The 19,390-nt window shown below is 52.8% G+C and overlaps 6 protein-coding genes across 6 annotated transcripts; 3 read left to right on the top strand and 3 right to left on the bottom strand.

Annotated features, from left to right (window-relative positions):
- Nucleotides 1-1,799: 1,799 nt before the first annotated feature.
- Nucleotides 1,800-2,543, top strand: HRG_01618 (GAG-pre-integrase domain-containing protein; the record flags this gene model as incomplete). Its single annotated transcript, XM_044860089.1, has 1 exon — nt 1,800-2,543. One exon carries the CDS (start codon nt 1,800-1,802, stop codon nt 2,541-2,543), a length of 744 nt encoding a protein of 247 aa, XP_044723722.1.
- A 3,785-nt stretch (nt 2,544-6,328) lies between these two features.
- On the bottom strand, nt 6,329-6,874 carry HRG_01617 (uncharacterized protein; the record flags this gene model as incomplete). Its single annotated transcript, XM_044860088.1, has 1 exon — nt 6,329-6,874. The coding sequence occupies one exon, from the start codon at nt 6,872-6,874 to the stop codon at nt 6,329-6,331; it is 546 nt and encodes a 181-aa protein (XP_044723721.1).
- A 432-nt stretch (nt 6,875-7,306) lies between these two features.
- On the bottom strand, nt 7,307-7,751 carry HRG_01616 (PIF1-like helicase domain-containing protein; the record flags this gene model as incomplete). Its single annotated transcript, XM_044860087.1, has 3 exons — nt 7,307-7,340; nt 7,420-7,646; nt 7,701-7,751. 3 exons carry the CDS (start codon nt 7,749-7,751, stop codon nt 7,307-7,309), a joined length of 312 nt encoding a protein of 103 aa, XP_044723720.1.
- Nucleotides 7,752-8,681: 930 nt separating this feature from the next.
- On the top strand, nt 8,682-11,332 carry HRG_01615 (centromere DNA-binding protein complex CBF3 subunit; the record flags this gene model as incomplete). The annotated part of the gene is made up of 10 exons (XM_044860086.1): nt 8,682-8,804; nt 8,865-9,096; nt 9,174-9,265; nt 9,461-9,638; nt 9,795-9,875; nt 9,950-10,089; nt 10,152-10,289; nt 10,361-10,630; nt 10,718-11,161; nt 11,261-11,332. The coding sequence occupies 10 exons, from the start codon at nt 8,682-8,684 to the stop codon at nt 11,330-11,332; spliced, it is 1,770 nt and encodes a 589-aa protein (XP_044723719.1).
- A 2,815-nt stretch (nt 11,333-14,147) lies between these two features.
- Nucleotides 14,148-14,987, top strand: HRG_01614 (DDE superfamily endonuclease domain-containing protein; the record flags this gene model as incomplete). The annotated part of the gene is made up of 2 exons (XM_044860085.1): nt 14,148-14,538; nt 14,680-14,987. The coding sequence occupies 2 exons, from the start codon at nt 14,148-14,150 to the stop codon at nt 14,985-14,987; spliced, it is 699 nt and encodes a 232-aa protein (XP_044723718.1).
- A 1,473-nt stretch (nt 14,988-16,460) lies between these two features.
- HRG_01613 (glycosyltransferase sugar-binding containing DXD motif domain-containing protein) lies at nt 16,461-17,459 on the bottom strand (the record flags this gene model as incomplete). Its single annotated transcript, XM_044860084.1, has 1 exon — nt 16,461-17,459. The coding sequence occupies one exon, from the start codon at nt 17,457-17,459 to the stop codon at nt 16,461-16,463; it is 999 nt and encodes a 332-aa protein (XP_044723717.1).
- Nucleotides 17,460-19,390: the final 1,931 nt, after the last annotated feature.

Below are 19,390 nucleotides of genomic sequence, written 5' to 3'. Positions count from 1 at the left end.
GAAGGCAACATTCGACTCGGTGATCCAAGCAAGCAAGAGAGATTGGAAGACATCTTTATCGAATTGGTTTTTTAGCTTGTTAATGAATGCTTGCTCCTTCTGGTCATTGGCATCGAGGTTGAAGAATTGGGCAATAGAACGCTTGTTGGTTGTAGAACCCTTCGGTAACCGTCTACCTGATGGGTCAATAACATTGTGAGCATCATGTAGATGGCGCTCAATGTTTAGGGTCCCCTTTGCCGCGAAGCTCACGGGTCCCTTCGGCGATTTCTTCGGTAAACACCGCTCACAGACCCAGAGGCGATTATCTACGTTAGCTTGATGTTCAATGTCGAACCCAAAGCTCCAGATCCACGATTTGAGCTTGCCGGCGCGTTGAGACTTGGTATAGCCGCGGAAGTGATGCCAGGGAAGGCATCCCACTCGAGATGGGGAACGGGGCCTGAGTCGCCCGAATCGCCTGATGGCGGCAAGGGAGTAGAAGAAGGCTCAGGAGATTCGCTCATTGCATATAGGAATGTTTAGATCAGCCAAGGCGTTGTGGAAGAATCGAGAAGTGGAAGTGGAACTGAGGCGAGAGATTGAACTTTGTTGTGAAGCGCGTCGATGCGCGCAGCGCGTCGACTCTTCCAACGGAACAGGGGGCCCTGTTCCCCGAAGAGGAGAGGAGGCTTACCTACAACGGGCCTGAGTAACCTGTAAGGTTAGTGGTAGCTATATACCCAATCCGTACCTACATTTCGCCTTGGCCACCTACCCTACAGGATCCCTGACCGTCAACGGCAATCTCATCAATCCATCAATCAACGGGAGCATGAATTGAATTGACAAGCTTATTCAGCAGACACTCGATTGAGTTGATTGAGTTGACGGTTGCTCAACTATATTGAGCAACCGTTGCTGGGATTGAGTGGTTTGCCACCCTGGCGCCGACGGGCGCGCCTTGACTCCTGGCATCATATTTAAGGGCAAAGATCTCCAGGCACAGTGGTTTAAGGACGAGTTTCGAGAATTTGCGGATTGGAACTACATAACTTCACCAAATGGATGGACGGACAACCACATTGCCGTCGAATGGCTTGAGGAAGTCTATTTGCCTCAGACGCGACCTGACGACGACTCTGAGGCCAGGCTTATCATTCTGGATGGACATGGGAGTCATGCAACGGTTCGTACTTCGTTTTTACGGCGATGAGGCCCTGCTGATTTGACGACAGAATAAGTGGATGGCTACGTGCTTTCTGAACAATGTCTACTGTTGTTATCTTCCATCTCACTGTTCTCATGGCCTCCAGCCATTAGACAACGGTGTTTTCAATGCTATAAAGACAGCCTACCGGAAGGAGCTTGACAGACTGGCTTCTTTGACGGATTCCACACCTGTTGACAAGGTCAATTTTATACGTGCGTATGCCACGGCACGTCAAACGGGAATGACAACAAGAAACATCTTGTCCGGTTGGAGAACCACTGGAAATTGGCCAATCTCGCGTTCCAAGGGCCAAGGCGTTGGGGCATCCTGAGATCCAAGGAGACAAAGTTACGGCATCCCCGGAACATAGGCCGTTTTTGGACTCTGACGACACCCCGAAATCTAGCCGCCATATTCGTCCGCCTTGACTTTTGCTGGGGAATCTTCCCGGATAGAGCTGCCGAGTGGTGGAAGCCCTCGGACACAATCAAGAAAAACCTCAAAGACGAGTCCATCGCAGAAGAGATCAAAAGAGCAAAGGGGGAAGCGACAAGAGCAACGCAGAGACGGAGAGAAGCATGAGGATCAGGACTGACTCCTAAGAGCGATGGGAAAGTGCTCTCTAGCTTCTTTCTTCATCGCTCGAGCGGACACAAAGGCAGCTTTTGCCGTTGATAACTACCCTCTATGCCACTCCGCCCTGCTTGACTCTGGGTCCACCATCGACATCTTCAACGAGATTTCTCGCTTCACCCACTTTAGAAGAGCAACCCCTGGAGACTTCCTTTGGGCAGGAGAAAGCAAGGTGCCAATCCAAGGCTATGGCGACGTGGACGTGGAAGTCGAGGACCCTCGAGGACCTCGTCTGCTGCGTTTAACCGATGCCGCCTACTGTGAAAACTTTGCATGCAACCTCATCTCCTACAAACACCTAAAAAGGCAGGGCGTTTGGTGGGACGAATCCCCCGGCCAGCGATCATGCCTTCGAGCAGCCGATAGACGCATCCTCGCCTTCGTCCAAGAAGAGCATGGGCAATTCGTGCTGGAGCACATTCCTTACGATGTGTCAAGGAGAGCGTTCTTCGCCCGACGCAACAAATTCAGCTCCATCACCAAACGCCACCCACAGACCGCGACCGCAGAGCTCTGGCATCTCCGCCTTGGGCATCCAGGTCCAAGAACCCTGGAGCACCTTGTCAACTGCTCAAGAGGCGTCCGCATCAAAGGCATCACCACCACAGGATGTGATGACTGCGGCACGGCCAAATTGAAACGACAAATTCGAAGGAGCCACGAGAACGCCGCCACCAGGCGAGCGCCTGGCAGTCGACTTCCACGATCTCGAGCCTGACCAACTAGGCTACGATTCGATGGCCCGGAGTTTATTCAACTAGCAGGTGCCTAGGTGTTGTCTATCTAGAGCTAAGGAGGAAAAGAAGCTGAACTCGAGGCCACGCCTCGAGTGCGAGCTTATATTGCCCTTCACGGAATGTTCTCGCAGCTTCCGGGTCCGCGGAGCGGGGCCGGTGTTGCCACCGGAGCACGACCCACCGGACCCGGTACAACCGGGTCCACCAGCCGGGCACAGCCCGTGACACTTGGTGCGCCTTGCCCTGGAAGATGACCATCGCCGGCAAAGCCCAACCTTGGCAATTGATAGACTCAATCACCGTAACCCATTCTCGATTTCCTGGCTGCGTGACCATAGGCCGACCTCGCCGGTCAGACCGAGTAAGGACTATCGCACGGAGGATGAGCAAGTGGGCATAAAGATCAGGGACTGGAAGACTCTTGATTCTGCTATCTAAGGTGGGAAAGAGGCGAGATCTTTATAGACTGCCTGAATATGAGAATGGAAGGGAATGGTAGTGAATGGAAGCATCTGATCAGATCATCTGGAAGCCACTGATGCGTTGATGATGCCTCCTAGAAGTTTCTGTGGGAAATGTGGAAACGGACTGTGCGAATAGGGGTCAGACTGTTGGAGGCTGATATCCTATGTGTGACATACCCCAGGTTGTGCTGGCTAGTGGGCAGTGCAAACTGAAGAAAGAAACTAGATCCCTAGCAACGTAGAGTCTGATACCAAGGAACCATTGTAATTCCCTTGGTCTGTCATCGCGTACTTCCTCTTGAGGGCTGCAACCATCTCATCAGCTGCGTCCTCGTTTTCCTTGCGATAGAGGAAAACAATATCGTCAACGAAGAAGAAAACAGTGAGCCAGTCGTTCTGGAAGATGCAGGGTTCGTCGGGACACTGTGTAAGACCAAGCTCTCTGAATGCAGCAGTGAGTTCCTTCTGCCAAAGAAGAGGGGACCGTCGGAGGCCATAGAGGGCTCGCATGAGGCGAAGAGCCCATCCCTGTCTGTAGTATCCGTCTGGGAAGGCTACATAGACCTCCTCCTCGTCTTCTAAGAGGGCGTTTGTGAAGGCATTAACTGCGTCGAGCTGTCGGGTCTCAAGGTCGAATTTGGCGGTGATGGCCATGAGAATCCGGAAAGAACGTCCTGCAAGGGTTGCTGCATAGGTGTCCTTGTCACCTAGCTGTTGAAGATCTCCTCGAACACAAAGACGGGCTTTGAACTTTGTAAGAAAGCCATGCTTGTCGAACTTATACTTAAAGACCCAGGTAAGTGGCAAAGCTTGCCCGTGACCTGGTCTCTGGGGACCGCTCTGAAGGTTCCTCTCTGTTGGAGTGCTTTCCACTCGGCGTGGGCTCCTTCTCTGAACTGAGGACCAAATCTGTGGGTGCGAAGTTCCTTATACGTCGTAGGTTCGGGAGGAAGGTGTCGTCTGTGAAGTTTTTCTTCTCTGCCGAGAAAGAAAGAGCTGTGGAATTGACCCTTAGTGTTGGTCGAAAAAGCACTGAGCTTGCGAGGCTTTGGAGTGCGGGCTGAGCGCCGTGGCTGAGAGTCACTCGGACCGGGGTCCGGTGTCGGATATGGGTGCTGAATGTCATGAAACTCATCCTGATCATCCGAGTCCTCATGATCAGATGGTTCGGGTTGTACCACAATCGTGGTGGCGTCTCCTTGGTCTGAGGTTGAGGGAGATTGCTCAACGGGGTCAGGTTCAGGTTCATCGATTTGAGTGGGGATTTCCTCGTAATCCGACTCGTCCTCGATGTGGGCTGGAAGCTGTACTTCCACGCGCTGTGGGATAGGTTCTGGTGGCTGATCATTTCCGTCATAGAAGATGCTTTCATTGAAGGTCACATCTCGGACCCTTCGGACTTCTGATGTGGACGGAATCCAGATCCTGAAAATGTTCGTGGAATCATATCCAACGAGATAACCGATTTCTGTGTGAGGTCGGTCTTTAGGTCCTTCTTCTGTCTGTTCTGAAGGGCCTGGGGTGTCAAGGGATAGGCTCTGCAGCCGTATGCCTTGAGAAACGTGATGTCAGGCTGGTCTTGCTGGTAGCCTATGTCTCTGTTGTTGTCTCGCAGCCACTGATGAAGCAGCTGGAAAGGCGTTCGAAGCTGTGGTTCTGCATGGGCGATCTGTTGTGCAAAAACACTGCAGCTTTCCAAGTCTCTGGCCAAAGATCAGATGGTAAATTGGCATCAATTCCCATTGTTCTGGCCTGGGCAGATATTACCCCAGATCGCTCTGCAGAACCGTTTTGAGCGGGAGTGTAAGGGGCAGAAGGTTCATCTTGAATCCCTTTTCCTCGATCCAGCTCTCATACGCACTCTGAAGAGAACGATCGTTATCACGGTGGATAATGCAAATGTTGAGATTCCATTGGCGTTGAACCATTGCCTCGTGGTTTCTCAAAGCAGTCATAACGGACCCTTGTGTCGCGTCATTCAGAAGGTAGATGAAGATCATGCTTGTAAATTCATCTTTGATAAGAAGAACAGCTTCCTTGCCGTTGAATGAGGTGTTCATACTGAAGATATCAACGTAGATTCTCCAGAATGGTCTGGGGCTCGGTTTTGAGGGGTTCGGCGAGAGACGACCTTCTTCCCTTCCCAAGGGAACACGCGGTGCAATCGATGGTAACTGGGCCTTTGATCTTCGAACCCGTCGTGTTCTCAACAAGATGCTCTAGGGCTTGAGCGTTCAAGTGACCTAGGCGCTTATGCCAAAGCGTAGCATCTGCTGTTTTCACTGCGCGAGGTGCAGATGAAGATGTGAAGTTGGAGGCGTGAGAGTCCTCCTTAATCGGGTTGAACTCGATGACCGGTTGACGAAAGCGGCGTTTCGTATGAAATATAATCTGATCGTCTTTAGAGACGCGTCCAGATAGTGGATTCCAGTTGTATCCTTCGCAAGAAAGCGGTCGAGGATGCGATGTTGGTGTGGAATTTTGGCACGAAGGCAACTTCGTTGAGCTGAAAAAGTCCTCCTTCTTCAAGCTTCATACGGACTGTGCCGTAGCCAAGGATCTGAAGTTGACTATCGCCTGCAAAGAGCTCTTCTGGCTCTGCAAGGGCGGTGTAGTCAAGAAAACGGGATCGGTTGTTGCAAATGTGTGTGTCTGATCCGGAATCAAGGATAAAGGAGTCATACAGCGGGTAGACTGCCTTTCCCGTCGAGAAACTGGTTGATGGAGGTGTTGAGGGAGGCGGTGTGTTGTCAGGAGCTGGTAGAAGACCGGCAAACGCTGTGCCTTTAACGGAGGAGTCGGACGATTTCTCCATTTCCTTCTTCTTGAAGTCTTGTGCTTTCTCCGTCATCTTCTTTGCCCATGGATTGGAGTCGAGGATTTCCTTGATCTTCTTCTCAACCTTCTGATCAGGAGTCCAGCCATCAGGCCGAGCTGATTTGATGAGATAGAAGCAATCTACGAAGCGGTGATATTCTCCGCAGACACACATAGGAACACCATCAGCGTTCTTGCTTGAAGACCACTTAGGCTTGTCCTCTCCCTCTCCGATTTCTCTCCCTTGCCTTGGAAGGCAGCTCCGAATGATCCTTTGCTGTTGTTGGCGGCCTTGATTCGGTGAGCTCGTTCAAAGATCTCACTGATCTTAATGCCGTCCGGGAAGTCGGTCTTCCAATCAGGCTTGCCGAATACGGCCTCGTCTTCCATTTTGTTGACCCAATAGTCTGTGAATGGGGCGTTGATGGACGAAACAGCCTGTAGGAAATCTTGGGTAGGGCGAAGGTCCTGGACATCAGGAAGCCCTAATTGCTTTGCCTCAGTGAGGACTTTCTGCCATTGGGTGACCCAAGCTTCGATCTTGGTCCTGTTTGGCGACTGAAGGGTGGAACGATAACGCTGAACAACTTCCTCTCGAGTGCCCAGTCGGTTGGGGCCACACGAGCCTGAAGCAAGGCAAGTTGCTTTGCAACGTCGTGTTCCTCGGCAATGGTGCTGTAGTAGTTGCCGATGGTCTTGACGATGTGTTGTTGAAGGCTGGCGAGTGCCTTCACTTGATCCCTATACCCTTGAAGCTTCGAGCGGTATTGGGTGTGGAGGAATTCGAGACGGCGAAATTCCTCCGAGGTCAGATCCACGAGATCAGATGCTTCGTGGTTGATTTGTCGGAATGTTGGTTCAACTGGCTGCTGAAGAACCGGCTTACCCTCCTTGACGGCAGGGTCCAGAAAGTCCCAAAGACTGTGGGACGTGGCGAATTTCTTGATGATAGAAATCCATTGTTTCCAGTCGCAAGGGCCGTTGAGCACGGTGCCCTTGGAAGAGCCATCAAGATCTAGAGCTGAGCTCATTGTGGAAGCTATTCTGCGCAGCGGAATGAACGAGAATAAGATACCCAGTCAATGGCAGACCGGGCTCATAACTATCGCACGGAGGATGAGCAAGTGGGCATAAAGATCAGGGACTGGAAGACTCTTGATTCTGCTATTTAAGGTGGGAAAGAGGCGAGATCTTTATAGACTGCCTGAATATGAGAATGGAAGGGAATGGTAGTGAATAGAAGCATCTGATCGGATCATCTGGAAGCCACTGATGCGTTGATGATGCCTCCTAGAAGTTTCTGTGGGGAAATGTGGAAACGGACTGTGCGAATAGGGGGTCAGACTGTTGGAGGCTGATATCCTATGTGTGACAAGTGTTTATCGTTCCGCCGATGAATTTGTGTCAAGTGCACGTGCGTAAAGTCACATTGACCCCATGCATCACTCATGAAAGCCCACTTTTCATGCTCGTGGAATGGCCCATGATTCTCGTCGGCTGGGCAATTGAATTCAGTTTTGCTTGCATCGGCTTCCATCTCGTGCCCGCACTCGATGCAATGCTGGAAAGGCTTCACCGGGGGGGGAGTTGGCAGAAGTCGCCGGTGACAACGACCTGGACTCCACCGAATGCAGGCGGATCATCGTCTTTCCAGCGCCTCACCTCCTTCATGCAAACATTAATGCGCTGCAGGTGATGATTCTCGACCATGCTGATCTCATCGATGATGAGTACATCGGTGTGCCTGAGACGCTGCCGGACATGCTTTCGGAAGGCCAGAGTCTTGAGTTTATCTAACGGAAGCTTATGATGGTCGGGCGTCCATCCCATATAGGACCACGTCGACACACCATTGACCTGAAGGGCGGCTCGGCCGGTGGGAGCCAAGACGTCGACGACCATGCCCATGGCCCGGAGTCTCTTTAGAGCAGCCTTCAACACCGTCGACTTGCCACAACCTGCCGAGCCCGTGTAGAAGACGTTACGACCGCTGGCAATCAGGTCGACCAGATTCTGCTGCTCCTTGCATAGCTTGGGTTCGCCGTCATCAACAAGTCGTTCCGGCCGGGGGGGGTGGTTTCTTGTTGGTTCGCGTGAGACTCGACAGGTAGGGGGGCCTCGGCCAACGTTGGACTCGGTCGCTGCGAGTCGACGTCTTGACCACTCAACAGAGCTGCATCAAGCGGACCAGAAGAGTCGATCACGTCCCAGTCGCAGTCATCAGTATCCGAGTCGGACGTGGTATGGCGGAACCGCGACGGCGACTGGCTGCGCAACCTTCGCTTTCCCTGACGACTCGGCTTGCGCCATGGCGACCACCTTTTTGCGAGAGGACGTAGTTGCAGAGCTGACGTGCGTCAAATGGGTAGAAATGTTGTCAACAGTCGGACGCGATCGGCCGGGAGTGGTCGGGATTGGCACCCGATGCGGTAACGTCGGCGGAGCCGCCTAGAACTGATGTCAATGGAGGAGCAGGTGATGATAACGGGAGCAGCACACACTGTGGCGCATTCCGAGCCGACGCACTCTGGTTCCATGGCTCTGGATACGCGTTGGTGTCACAGGTCCCGGGGCCGGCCGACCGGTCATCCGGTAATCGGATTACCGCCCCGCCCCATGCAAAACCATGTCGTTTTCCAAGGCCCGGCCCTGCGGGGCTGGCGTTTTCTTAGTCGGATTACCGCCATCGGACGGCAAAATCGAAGGTCCACGCCCGCGGGGCCCTGCGCGAGACCTTCGATTTCGGTCTCGCTCACGCGCGTTGCGCTCCACCTCCCTCCTCCCACCTCCTCCTCCCCCCCCTCCATTGCCACCGTCGCGACGGCGACCGCCTGCACCATGTCAAACGCGATAGAGGATCCCCGGGTCAGGGCGGCCATTGAGCACTACCTGTTAGATCTGGAGAACACCCAGCCGAAGAATACGAAGCGAAATTATCGTCCCAAGCAGGAAGAATGGAAGGCAAGCCCGCATGCGCGCCCTGCAATCTTCATGTAGATCCATGCATTGACCGCCTCACAGGAGTGGTGTCAAGCCAACTGGCCTGCGATCCCGGACGTTTGGCCGGCCTCGGTACCACAGGGCCAACAGCTACCGGGAGACCTGGTCGATGAAGGAAAGCTCTTGCTCTTCATGAAGGAGGTAGTGGCATCACGTCCTCCAAAGAAAGGAAAGAGGGTCGCCGATGAAAGAAAACGACACCTCGAGGCTCAGGAAGCCAAGAGGGCCGTGAAAAGACGCAGAGCACCATCAGGTAACAGATGTTGATCACGGGATGTGGTCGTCGGACTGAGCCAGCCCATCATACTAACACCCAGCTTCCCCCAGCAGATACCATCGTTGTAGGCGGCGGAGGTAGCGAATACGAGTCAGACTCCGACTTGGAGTTGTATGAGTCCACGCTCAAACTACAGTATAATACTGTACGGGCTACGTCTCGGCCATACAGAAGCTTTACGACGAGCAGAAGAGCCGGGAGTCAATCCTGCGGCCCGGCCACAGGAGTGGCACTGAAGGCGCTCAAACGCAGCATTCTTGCAACGACTTGGAGCCGGAAGAGGAAGGAATACATGGACAGGGGAGTTGGAACTCTGAGAGATGTGTATGCGCCGGCGCAGATACCCGACCACACCAACGTGGCATGGTCCGAGAGGAAAGAGATCGCCTGCGCCCTGAGGACGCAGGTGGACTTTCTGCTCGGGAACCACATGCTGCTGCGGTCCGGCAACCGCCTGCCGATGGAGTTGGCAGACTGCTTTCCCCTGGACTTACCCAACGAGGGCTTCAAGGCCCAGGGTATACCACGAAGGCGCTGGTTGTCGTGATGAACTGTGGGAAGACCAACCAGCACGGCCGCATGGAGTATGGATCTGCTCTGCGGCATCGAGATCCCAGGTCTTGTCTCATCGGCGCCCTCGCGTTCTGGCTTTTCTGGCGCTGGCAGGTAGAAAGGCGGAAAGGTTTCCGTCTTCCAAAGAAGCGAAGACTGGTATGAAACGAAGGTGCTCCGCCGATCGGCGAAAGAGCCTCAAGGTAAGCGTGATGGCATTCACCGGAATCCCATAACTCAGAGGGTGCATCGACCCTTTCACTCACCGAATATACAGCTCCGTTGTCGGGCCAGACTGCCCGAGAATGGACGTCCAGGTTCTACAAGAAGGCCGGCATCAAGGTCTCCAAGGTCAGCCACGCGCCTAGAGTGGCCGCGACGCAAAACGCCGACATGGCCGGAGTGGATGAAGGCCAGGCATGTCATCTGCCCTAGGCAAGCCGCCAACCCCCTGGCCTGGGCTGACCCGAACTATACAGATCCGCCGAGCCGGTCGTTGGAATAACGGAGACCAGATGACCGGCTGCTATCTGACTTCCCTGCCTTTCGAATTCATGAGGGCCGTGGCCGACTTTGACCCTGAATGGTCGGGGTCTTATTTCGTGCCCCGGGCCACCGTAAGGCCGCCTGTGGTGCTACTCGTGCAGGTCTGGCCTCAACTCGACAAATGGAAAGAGGCCCACAGTAGCCCTTTCTCAGATCTGGGGTGGAGCAGAACATGGCCGCCGGCGCCTTCTTGGAACTCCTGGAGTGGCTTCGAGAGGTGCTCCTGCAGGACGCTGTCTTCCTTCGCGAGTCCTACCCCGACCATCCTATCTTCCAGGATCCGGTCTTCTCTTGCCCCGAGTTTGAAGCGTTCGCCAGCAAAGTTCAAGACACATGCACACGGGACCACGAAGACAGCCATACCACGGTCATTCAAAAAGCGATGCCGGTGGTTGCGGAGAAGCTGCGCACAGTACTGACTCAACAGGTCGCAGCCGAGCAGTTAGCTGAGCGAAGACATCTAGACCTTTTGGGGGCTTCTTACGAACTATGCACAAAGTTGGATGAGTTTGCGCAGGCGACCTACACCGTCACCTTCAGCCCCGGCCAAGGTGCTGCAGGTCAACATGCGGAGATCGCGGGAGCTCATCAACAGAGGCGCCGCGCTCCACGAGAGACGGTCCTCAGGTCCGAGATAGGCCCTTCGCAAGCGGGCGGTCCGACATACGCTCCGCTCTCTCTAGAGCAGCAGCAGGGAATGGTGCAAGCGGGCCAGGGGCAAGCCCCCCAGGGAAGAGCGCATGGCGAGCCGCCTGGGCCGCGCGAACATCCGAGCTTCAAGCTCCCCCGTTCTGTCAAATCTGTACAGGAGCTGCTGCGTCTCTGGCGGCAGGGCTGGGGCGAAATGCCTTCTGTGGATTCTCTTGAGCGAGACTGGGGTGCTCGATGGCGGCCATCTGCAGAGAAGAATTACCTTTCCACGCGCAAGATCATCGTCGATGAGGTTCGGAGGCGGGCCCAGTCGGACGGCTTAACTGAAGATATCGTGGCGAGGCAAATGGACGAAGAACGTGGACCCAGCTCTTTGGATAAGTTGTTCAAGGCCATCCGAAAGGACAGGCAAGGCGAAAAAGGGACACAAACGTGCGTCGGGGCAATTCAACGTCGGTGGTAGCGAAAAGTCGATGGCGCAGTGATTTTGAACACCCGTCTGATAGAATGACGAGGACCTTGGCGGCGAAAGTGCCCCAGGCCGTCAGGGCTGCGTCGCTACAGTCAGCGGTAGTGGCCTGTAGACAGGGTATGCATCCGCTAAGCGCCGCTGTAGCTCCAGTGCGTCAAGGCTAGAAAATGCTTCAAATCACCGCAACCTCGCAACCGACAGGATGTAGGACCTTAGACAGGGTGCATTCTGATCGCACAAACGCAGGCTATCCAGTCGAACTGGTTTCTCGTCGTCGGTCCCGGCTTTCGCGCTTTATGGCGCTCCGAAGATGACATCAACCCGGCAGAGGTGATGTCAAGGGCAAGCGGGTAATCGGCGGTAATCTGCGGGGTAATCCGCTGACCGCCCACCAAAGCCGGACCTGTGACATCCACTTGGTGTCAACTGGGTGAGCCGCTTCCGCAAGCGACACCATGACCGTCTTTCGAGCTTGTATTTGCGCACCATAGATCATCAGCGGAAGGCTGCTGATAATTCCAGGCATTTCCAAAACTTCTTCAATCTAGTAAGACTGCTTTTTATCGTCATTTCAAGGGGTATACTGCCGACAATACTCGGTCAAATGCCGTAAAGTCGCCATTTCTGACCGAATCCAACTAGCTCCGCGAAAAGATCGAAAAGTACAACATCAGTCCCTCAAATGTTTATAATTTTGACGAGAAGGATTCCAAATTGGTCTCTCTCGCTCCACCAAGCGAGTTGTCCCCGAGAAGCCCTCAGGCGCGGAAAACTGGTCGGGGCAAGCCAAGACGGGAACCGGGAGTTCATCACGCTGATCGCTGCCATATGTGCAGATTATTCGTACCTGCCACCGGCCCTCATTTACAAAGGGGAGTCAAAAGACTTTCAAGATACTTGGCTTGAGGATTTTGACCATTCCAGCAAGTAGCCTTCTTCGCCAGTACGGAAAACGGCTGGAGCTGTGATGCACTGGGTTTACACTGGCTTCAGCGCATATTTGACTGCCATACGAAGCAAAAGGCTGGTCGTGCCTACCGTCTCTTAATTTTAGACGGTCACAATAGTCACATTAACCTGAAATTCATTGACTATGCCGATCGGAATCGAATTCTCATTGCTGTGTTGCCATCGCACTCAACTCATCGGCTTCAACCACTCGATGTTGGCCTGTTTTCCGCACTCTCCACCTATTATGCTCAAGGTTCCGACCAGCTGATGTCCATTGGATGGGGGTTAATTCGCCTTACCAAACGGAATTTTTGGCCACTCTTTCGTGATGCGTGGAACCAGGCATTTACGGCCAAAAATATCGAGGCTGGTTGGCGGGCCACAGGAATCCATCCACTCGACCCCGGCAAAGTATTGTCCAAGATTAGCCACAGCAGTGATGTGACACCCCACAAACTGCATCTGAGGAAAGGGCGATGAAGACTCAGGCTCTCTTCGGGCTATTCGGCGCATTACCCGCCGTCTCCGCAAGGAAGGGCTGATGGACTCCCGAGTCACAGCGCTCTCCCGAGCATCAGAGAAACTGGCGACACAATATGAGCTCGTACAACACGAAAATCGAGATCTACAGGAAGCGCTCAAACTTGCACATAAAAAAGGGAAACGCAGAAAGGCCTTGGGCCTTTTCAATCCGGAAGAAAGTGGTGGCCAGCCGGTCTTTTTCAGTCCAGCCAAGGTGGAACTGGCGCGGCGACGTCAGACGGACAAGGCACAGGCCGACGAGCAGCGCAAGCAAGCCATTGAAGATCGTCGACTCCAGGTAGCCATATCACGTGAAGAAAGGCTCGAGAATCTGCCGAGAAGAAAAACAGCGGGCTGCAATGCGTCAGGCCTTGCGAGCAGCGTTCTCGAGAGAAGACAGAGCGTGCTGCGGAGCGCGAGGCAAAGCGAGCTGAGAAACGGGAGGCCGCAGCAAAATTAAAAGCAGAGAGGTCTGCACGCGAGGCTGAACGCCAGGCTATTCGGGAAGTCAAGTTTGAGGTAGCTGCTACGTCAAAGCCTGGTGTAAGAGGGCACAAAAGACATGGTAGCGGTGAGAAAAACGAGGGGCGTTGGAAGCGGGTTTGCGCGACGGGCATTCAACCACGCAACAACTCGGAGGAAGAAAGGGTAAAGATTGGTTCTGAAGCTTCAGTGGCTCGAGACCACAGTCCCGGAGCTTTAGGGGTAAAGACATACCTCCCGTTCGACGGAAGCGCAGGGAAGTATGGAGGCCGGTTTCTCAGTCTCTCAGGTCTGGGCGGACCACAAGACCGCCTGCTCATATTTCCTAAGAAAACCATCATATAGATAGACTCTGTATGAAGTGTTTCACATATTGTAATGTTTAATAGTATTTTAAATGGTTGTGTCGGTTGCAGGATTAATTTTCGCTCTGGCTTGCCGGTCGGGCAATTTGTTGCATGACGTGGTGCGTTGCATGACTCAGTGAGGTACGTAAAGCAAAGGCCTTGGCGACTACCATGCCCCACCTCCCTTTCGGTAACACCCACCTTTCGGTAGCGCATTAGAAAATATCCCCACCAAAAACCATCAATTTCACTTACACCGATTCCAGCCAGCTTTGAAGATATTCACAAGCCGTCACTTGGAGTAGATAGAGGATTGATTGAATTCTACTTTTCGATGGTTGAATGTTTGTACAGGGTCTGTGGCTTGTGCGTACCTTGCACGCGAAATTACCATCCAACCCCTAATCTCCTTCCGCCTCCTGACGATGATTCTTCTCGTTATTCCTCCACCACATGACCAAAATGACCTTAAAGCGGCCTCAGGTATTTATACGGAGGATATTATGGCTAATGCGATAATTGATGTCACAAAAAACGGCTTGTCGCAGTACCGCGCCGCCCAAAAGTATGACATACCTCAGCAGTCTATTTCCGACAGACTCAAAGGCCAGGTAGCCCTGGCTGATCAGATCCAGCCTCGTCAACTCTTGAGTAAGTCTCAGGAAGCTCGCTTGGTTTCTTGGATCCTCCGCCAAGAGTCTCTCGGCTATGCTCCCTCCCACAGTCAGATCCGCGCATGTGTGGAGGCTCTTATGAAACAACTGAACAACGAGCGGACAGTGGGGCGCAACTGGGTCTCTAAATTCATCAATCGCCATCCGGACATCAAGAACAAGCGTGGAGACGTCAGGAAGCTAACCGATTTAATGCTTTTACGCCTCGTGCGGTTCACTGGTTCTTCGATATCAGGAAAAGGAGTATGGATGGATTAAACCAGAAAATACCGTGAATGTTGACGAAGGCGGTATTATGTCTGGCTTTGGTGAGTATTTGGCTTGTCTTTCATTACTTTTACTAACCAGACTCTTTTGCCAGGTTTGGATAGTCTTGTGGTTGGGAGTGCAGACCCAAAACGGAAGGCCCTTCTGAAAGGGCCACAGTCCCGCAACTGGACCTCATTTATTGAAGCTATCACCGCGGACGGCCGTGTCCTTACTCCTGGCATTATCTTCAAGGGCAAAGAACTTCAGAAACAGTGGTTCTTGACGGAATTCGGCAAAATAGCCGACTGGCATTACATAACGTCGCCCAACGGATGGACGGACAACCATATCGCTATTGAGTGGCTTGAGAGGTCTATTTGCCCCAGACGCGACCAGCCGATGCCTCAGATGCTAGACTGATCATATTAGATGGACATGGAAGTCATGCAACGGTGCGTTTCTTTATCCACCTCTGTAGGAATTACTGTTAACCGGGACCAGCATGCATGGATGGCCACATGCTTTTTGAACAACGTTTATTGCTGTTACCTTCCTGACCACTGCTCTCATGGCCTCCAGCCGTTAGATAACGGTGTATTCAATGCCTCCAAGGCAGCTTACCGAAAGAACTTCAGAAATTGACCTGTTTGACCGATTCTGCGCCTGTTCATAAGGTCAATTTTATACGGGCATATGCTAAAGCGCGCGAGGTTGGAATGACGGCAAAGAATATATTGTCCGGCTGGAGGGTCACTGGGAATTGGCCGATCTCACGATCCAAGGCATTGCGGCCCCAGAAATTCACGCAGACATTGTAGAGACGTCTCCAAAGTCCGCGCCATTTTGGGTTCTGATGATACGCCAAGAAACAGCCGCCAGATTCGCGATTTCGGAAAGAACAAGACTCCTGGCACCCGGAGACGATACGCCGTGATAGCTAGAGGCTTTGAAGCCCAAGAACAGACGCTTGCCGAGCACAGCAACAGAATCGCGAAGCTAGAGGAAGAAGTGGCCCGGCTGCAGAGAGGCAAGAAGAGGAGAGCAATTCCGAACCCGAACAGACGGTTCATGACTCTCAGTGAAGCTTTGGTGGCTGAGGAAGCCATTCCCAAATTAAAAGCCAAGAGATAGCCGTTGTGCTGAATTCTGACACAGAGGAGGAGGAGGTCTCAGAGGTGGAGACAGCTTCAGTGATCGAAGTCAAGGTGGCACCGAAGCCCTTCCAGTCACCACCAGATCCGGGCGAATGGTAAAAAGCGCCGGTACATATAAGAGCGTCCATTTCTCTACGGAATGATATTTTTGTGTTTATAATGTTAAGTTCTGATCATATTTCATGTAGTTCAAATGGTAGACTTTTGGTGGAGAATTTTTCAATTGCGCTACCGAAAGGTGGGTGTTACCGAAAGGGGTGGGGCATGGTAAGTCCTTCCGCACCGCAAGTCCTATACGCTCAAGACGATCGATATACAGATCGATTGAGTCCTCTTGAGCTGGCGATAGCCTCGTATGCGTTGCTTTATGGCCGCTGCGAGGTTGGATGCCGTGAAATCGCAAGCGGAGTCGTTCGCGTGGAACCCCAAATTCCTTAGCCGCAGCGCGGGGACATATTGGGATTTGCCTCAATGGCTTTAATAGCCTCGGCTACGCGCCTTTCAAGCGTAAGCTCTTTATTCTTCATAATGTGCCGTTGTTGAGGTCAAGATAGAGGCTTGAAGCGGTGAAGTGACACAGCCAGGTGGTTGACACAGACAGGTGGTGAGGACCCACTTTACGTGGGTCTGTGGGACGAGTAAGGACTTCTCGTATTTTACGGGCGCGGCATTTCCGGCTACTTGACCTTGCCTCTAAAAAGCTTTAAGACCCTTCTTTACTTCTCGTCTCGGCTTTCTACTATTCCACCTTCTTCCGCTCTTCTCCTTTGTTCTTTTTGCGCTTCTCCCTTGCTTCATCCGCCGGACCTTTCCACGAGCCGGCATAATGATGGCTCACAAGTGGCTCCACTTGATCCTGGGGAAATCCATTCTGTAACGCAGCAAACGCAGCGCCTGGCATGACTAGCACGTCGCCCACAAAGCGCGGCTTCTTTATACCAGCAATATCCCGGTCGTCCACCATTCGACTCAGCTTTTCCCCCATACCGCTCGGTGGGACGCCGTTCTCTGTAGCGATATTATATAGCTCTTTGACGACGGAATTGACGACATACAATAGGTGCGACGAGCCTGGTCGAGCAGCAAATACCCAATTCGTTAGTTGCGAGTAAACAGGGCGAGCCTCGTCGGATGGGATATCGAACTCGAGGCCAACTATCAAGCTGATGTTCGGTGCGGTGTGATATATCTCAGCAGGCAGCCAGTGACCGACGCCTACCTCACAGGTAACATCGATATCACTCCAAATTCCCCCCTCAGACAGCAAGATCAGATAGCGCAGCAAGTCTGCTCTGAGAATGGCAATGGGCAGTGCCAGGTATAAGGCGACGATATCGGGGCGTGACTCGTTATAACGCGCTATAACGTAATTCTCGGCGGACTGGTCGGTCAGGAGCTCGTACCGGAAGTTAGGATTCTTCTGCAGCCAGCTATCAATGATAGTTTGTTGGTCATTGGTGAAATTGCGGTCTTTCGCTGACTGCCACACCTTGCCCGGAATGCCGGGGATTGTGCCAGGCACGCTTGAAATGGTAGTACTCGTTGTTGATAGTGAAGATGCCTGGAGAGAGTTGACGGTCGCTTGCTGCGTATCTTGATTTGTCGAGATATGGGATAATGTGTGCTCGATATTTGATGGAGGATCGCTATGGAGTCGGAAGTTCGCGAGTAGAACGATAATACAGACTCCGACTCCGACGCGCCAGAGCAGATTGTAAAATTTGGTCTTGGCCGCCATTTCGAACCAAGGCAGGACTGTCGGGATCGCGTCGATCTAATCGCCAGGTCACTGGCGCAAGAGACGGCCGACACCCGCTGATTTGACACAAACCCTGGTTGGGGTTTGACTGATTCGAAGCCTGCTGCCTGATTTGGAACAAAGTAGAAGACGAGCGCGTGGAAGCTTGGGTCGATATAGAGACGATCTTTTGGCTAGCAAGGGGAGAGGCGTGAAAGAAGTCTGGCGAAGGATAGAAGACAAGGCCTGCTATTTATACCAGTGTATTACTTTCGTACTTCGTACTTGGGTACTTCGGTGCTTTACTTCGGTGCGAGTCAAGTCCTGCGAGTCAGGCACCTGAATTAGAGTAACGCTCAGCAAGCTTAGAGCGCGGGCGGAAGGATAAGGGCAGGCACAATTGAGTCCAAACGATGATGTACCGGTATGTTTTCCATGATGCGACACAGCAAGGGGACGCCTTTGTTGCCCAGCAGAAGCATGTTGCAAGTGCCTCCCAAGCAGGGCTCCTAATAGTGTGGACCGACTGTTCAGCGCACTGCCAGTGTAGTGTGCTTATTTGCTCCACACTGCTGGTTCAGTGCGGGCCTTTTCTACTACACTGACGGTTCCTCGTTGTTTAGTGTAAGTTTTACGCACTGGCAGTTGCACTATTTTATTATTATTATTATTTGTATTACGCCCGGAGGAATCTCCTAGACGGCCACTGCAGTAAGTGATCTACGGTAACAGTACATTGCTTCATGACACCCAGAGCCCCACGATTCTGTTCGCTCGTTGTCCAGCCTCGGTCGATGCTTCCATGACAAGCCTGCTTAAAGGCCAATTTCTCCAAATGTTCAGCATCCTATCCTCGGCAGCTGAAGCATGGTCTGTCGCCTTGCGAAGCTGGATAATGTTAGTGAAGATTAGTCAGCATTGTCAGCTGCCGCTCGCGTCATTGAGTTTGGCCCCTGTCGAGCCTTTTCGTGGCCATCGCAAACTTAATTGTCGCTCTGACTGCTTGCTTGTCTGGTGCCCATTTCATCGGGTCGTGCACGGTCTTCCCTCCTAGGAAATGCGAAAGATAGCCGATTTTTGTTCTTAAACTTTTCGCCATAATCTCGGAGTAACGAAACATGCACGGACGATTTCGAAACATGCACGGAGACTTAAACCCCATTTGGAAGAGTAGGCGCGCACCACAATTTGGCGCGCGCGTTCCTAACGCGATGGCTGCCGCGGCCCAACGCGCGCCTCCCTTCCTACTGCCTACGCCGCATATCTTTGATTTGGAGCGTTTGAAGCTATCACCACTCTCATTCAACACAATACCAACGCCGCCGCGCCTCCGCCACGATGGCTACGATCGAGGGCGAAGGCCTGAGCCTATATCTATCCAGGACACACTTTTTGCACATATGCCGAGGCTCTTGAGGCACTTCGGAATGATCAGCAAGATCAAGGCTACGTCGTTAACGTTGCAAAAGCAAGACTTCCGGGAAGGCTAAGCGTAAAGCAGCCACCATTCGGTGCCAGTATAGTGGTAGCTATAGGTCCTGGGAGGAGAATGAGGGCAAGTACAAAACGTCAACCAAAAAGTCAGGATGCCTGTTTTACAGTAACATCCGATTCCACCAACCTTCGCAGTCGTACAGGGTTACTTTCAAGGTCAATTCCCACTGCCACGAGCCTCTCTTCGCGCCGGCTGCCTCTGCCCTTATTCGTCAACGCAGTCAACGCAAATTTGGCATCGAACGACTATACCGTCTCGTTGAGACCTATAGTAGCAACGCAGCTAATATGCGGAAGGATATTGCCGAGGCTACCCAACGCGACCATCCTGAGGTCCTAATCAACGATCGTGATGTAGGATACATTCAGCGCCAGCTTCGTCTTCAACGCTACGGCGCTACTACATCTACACAAGCGTTCCTCGACGTACTCCTCGC

This window comes from Hirsutella rhossiliensis, assembly GCF_020360975.1.
Source record: "Hirsutella rhossiliensis strain HR02 chromosome Unknown scaffold00002, whole genome shotgun sequence".
Lineage (NCBI taxonomy): Eukaryota > Fungi > Ascomycota > Sordariomycetes > Hypocreales > Ophiocordycipitaceae > Hirsutella > Hirsutella rhossiliensis.
The sequence above is the reverse complement of the archived record's forward strand: the minus strand, read 5'-3'. Positions and strand labels throughout refer to the sequence as shown.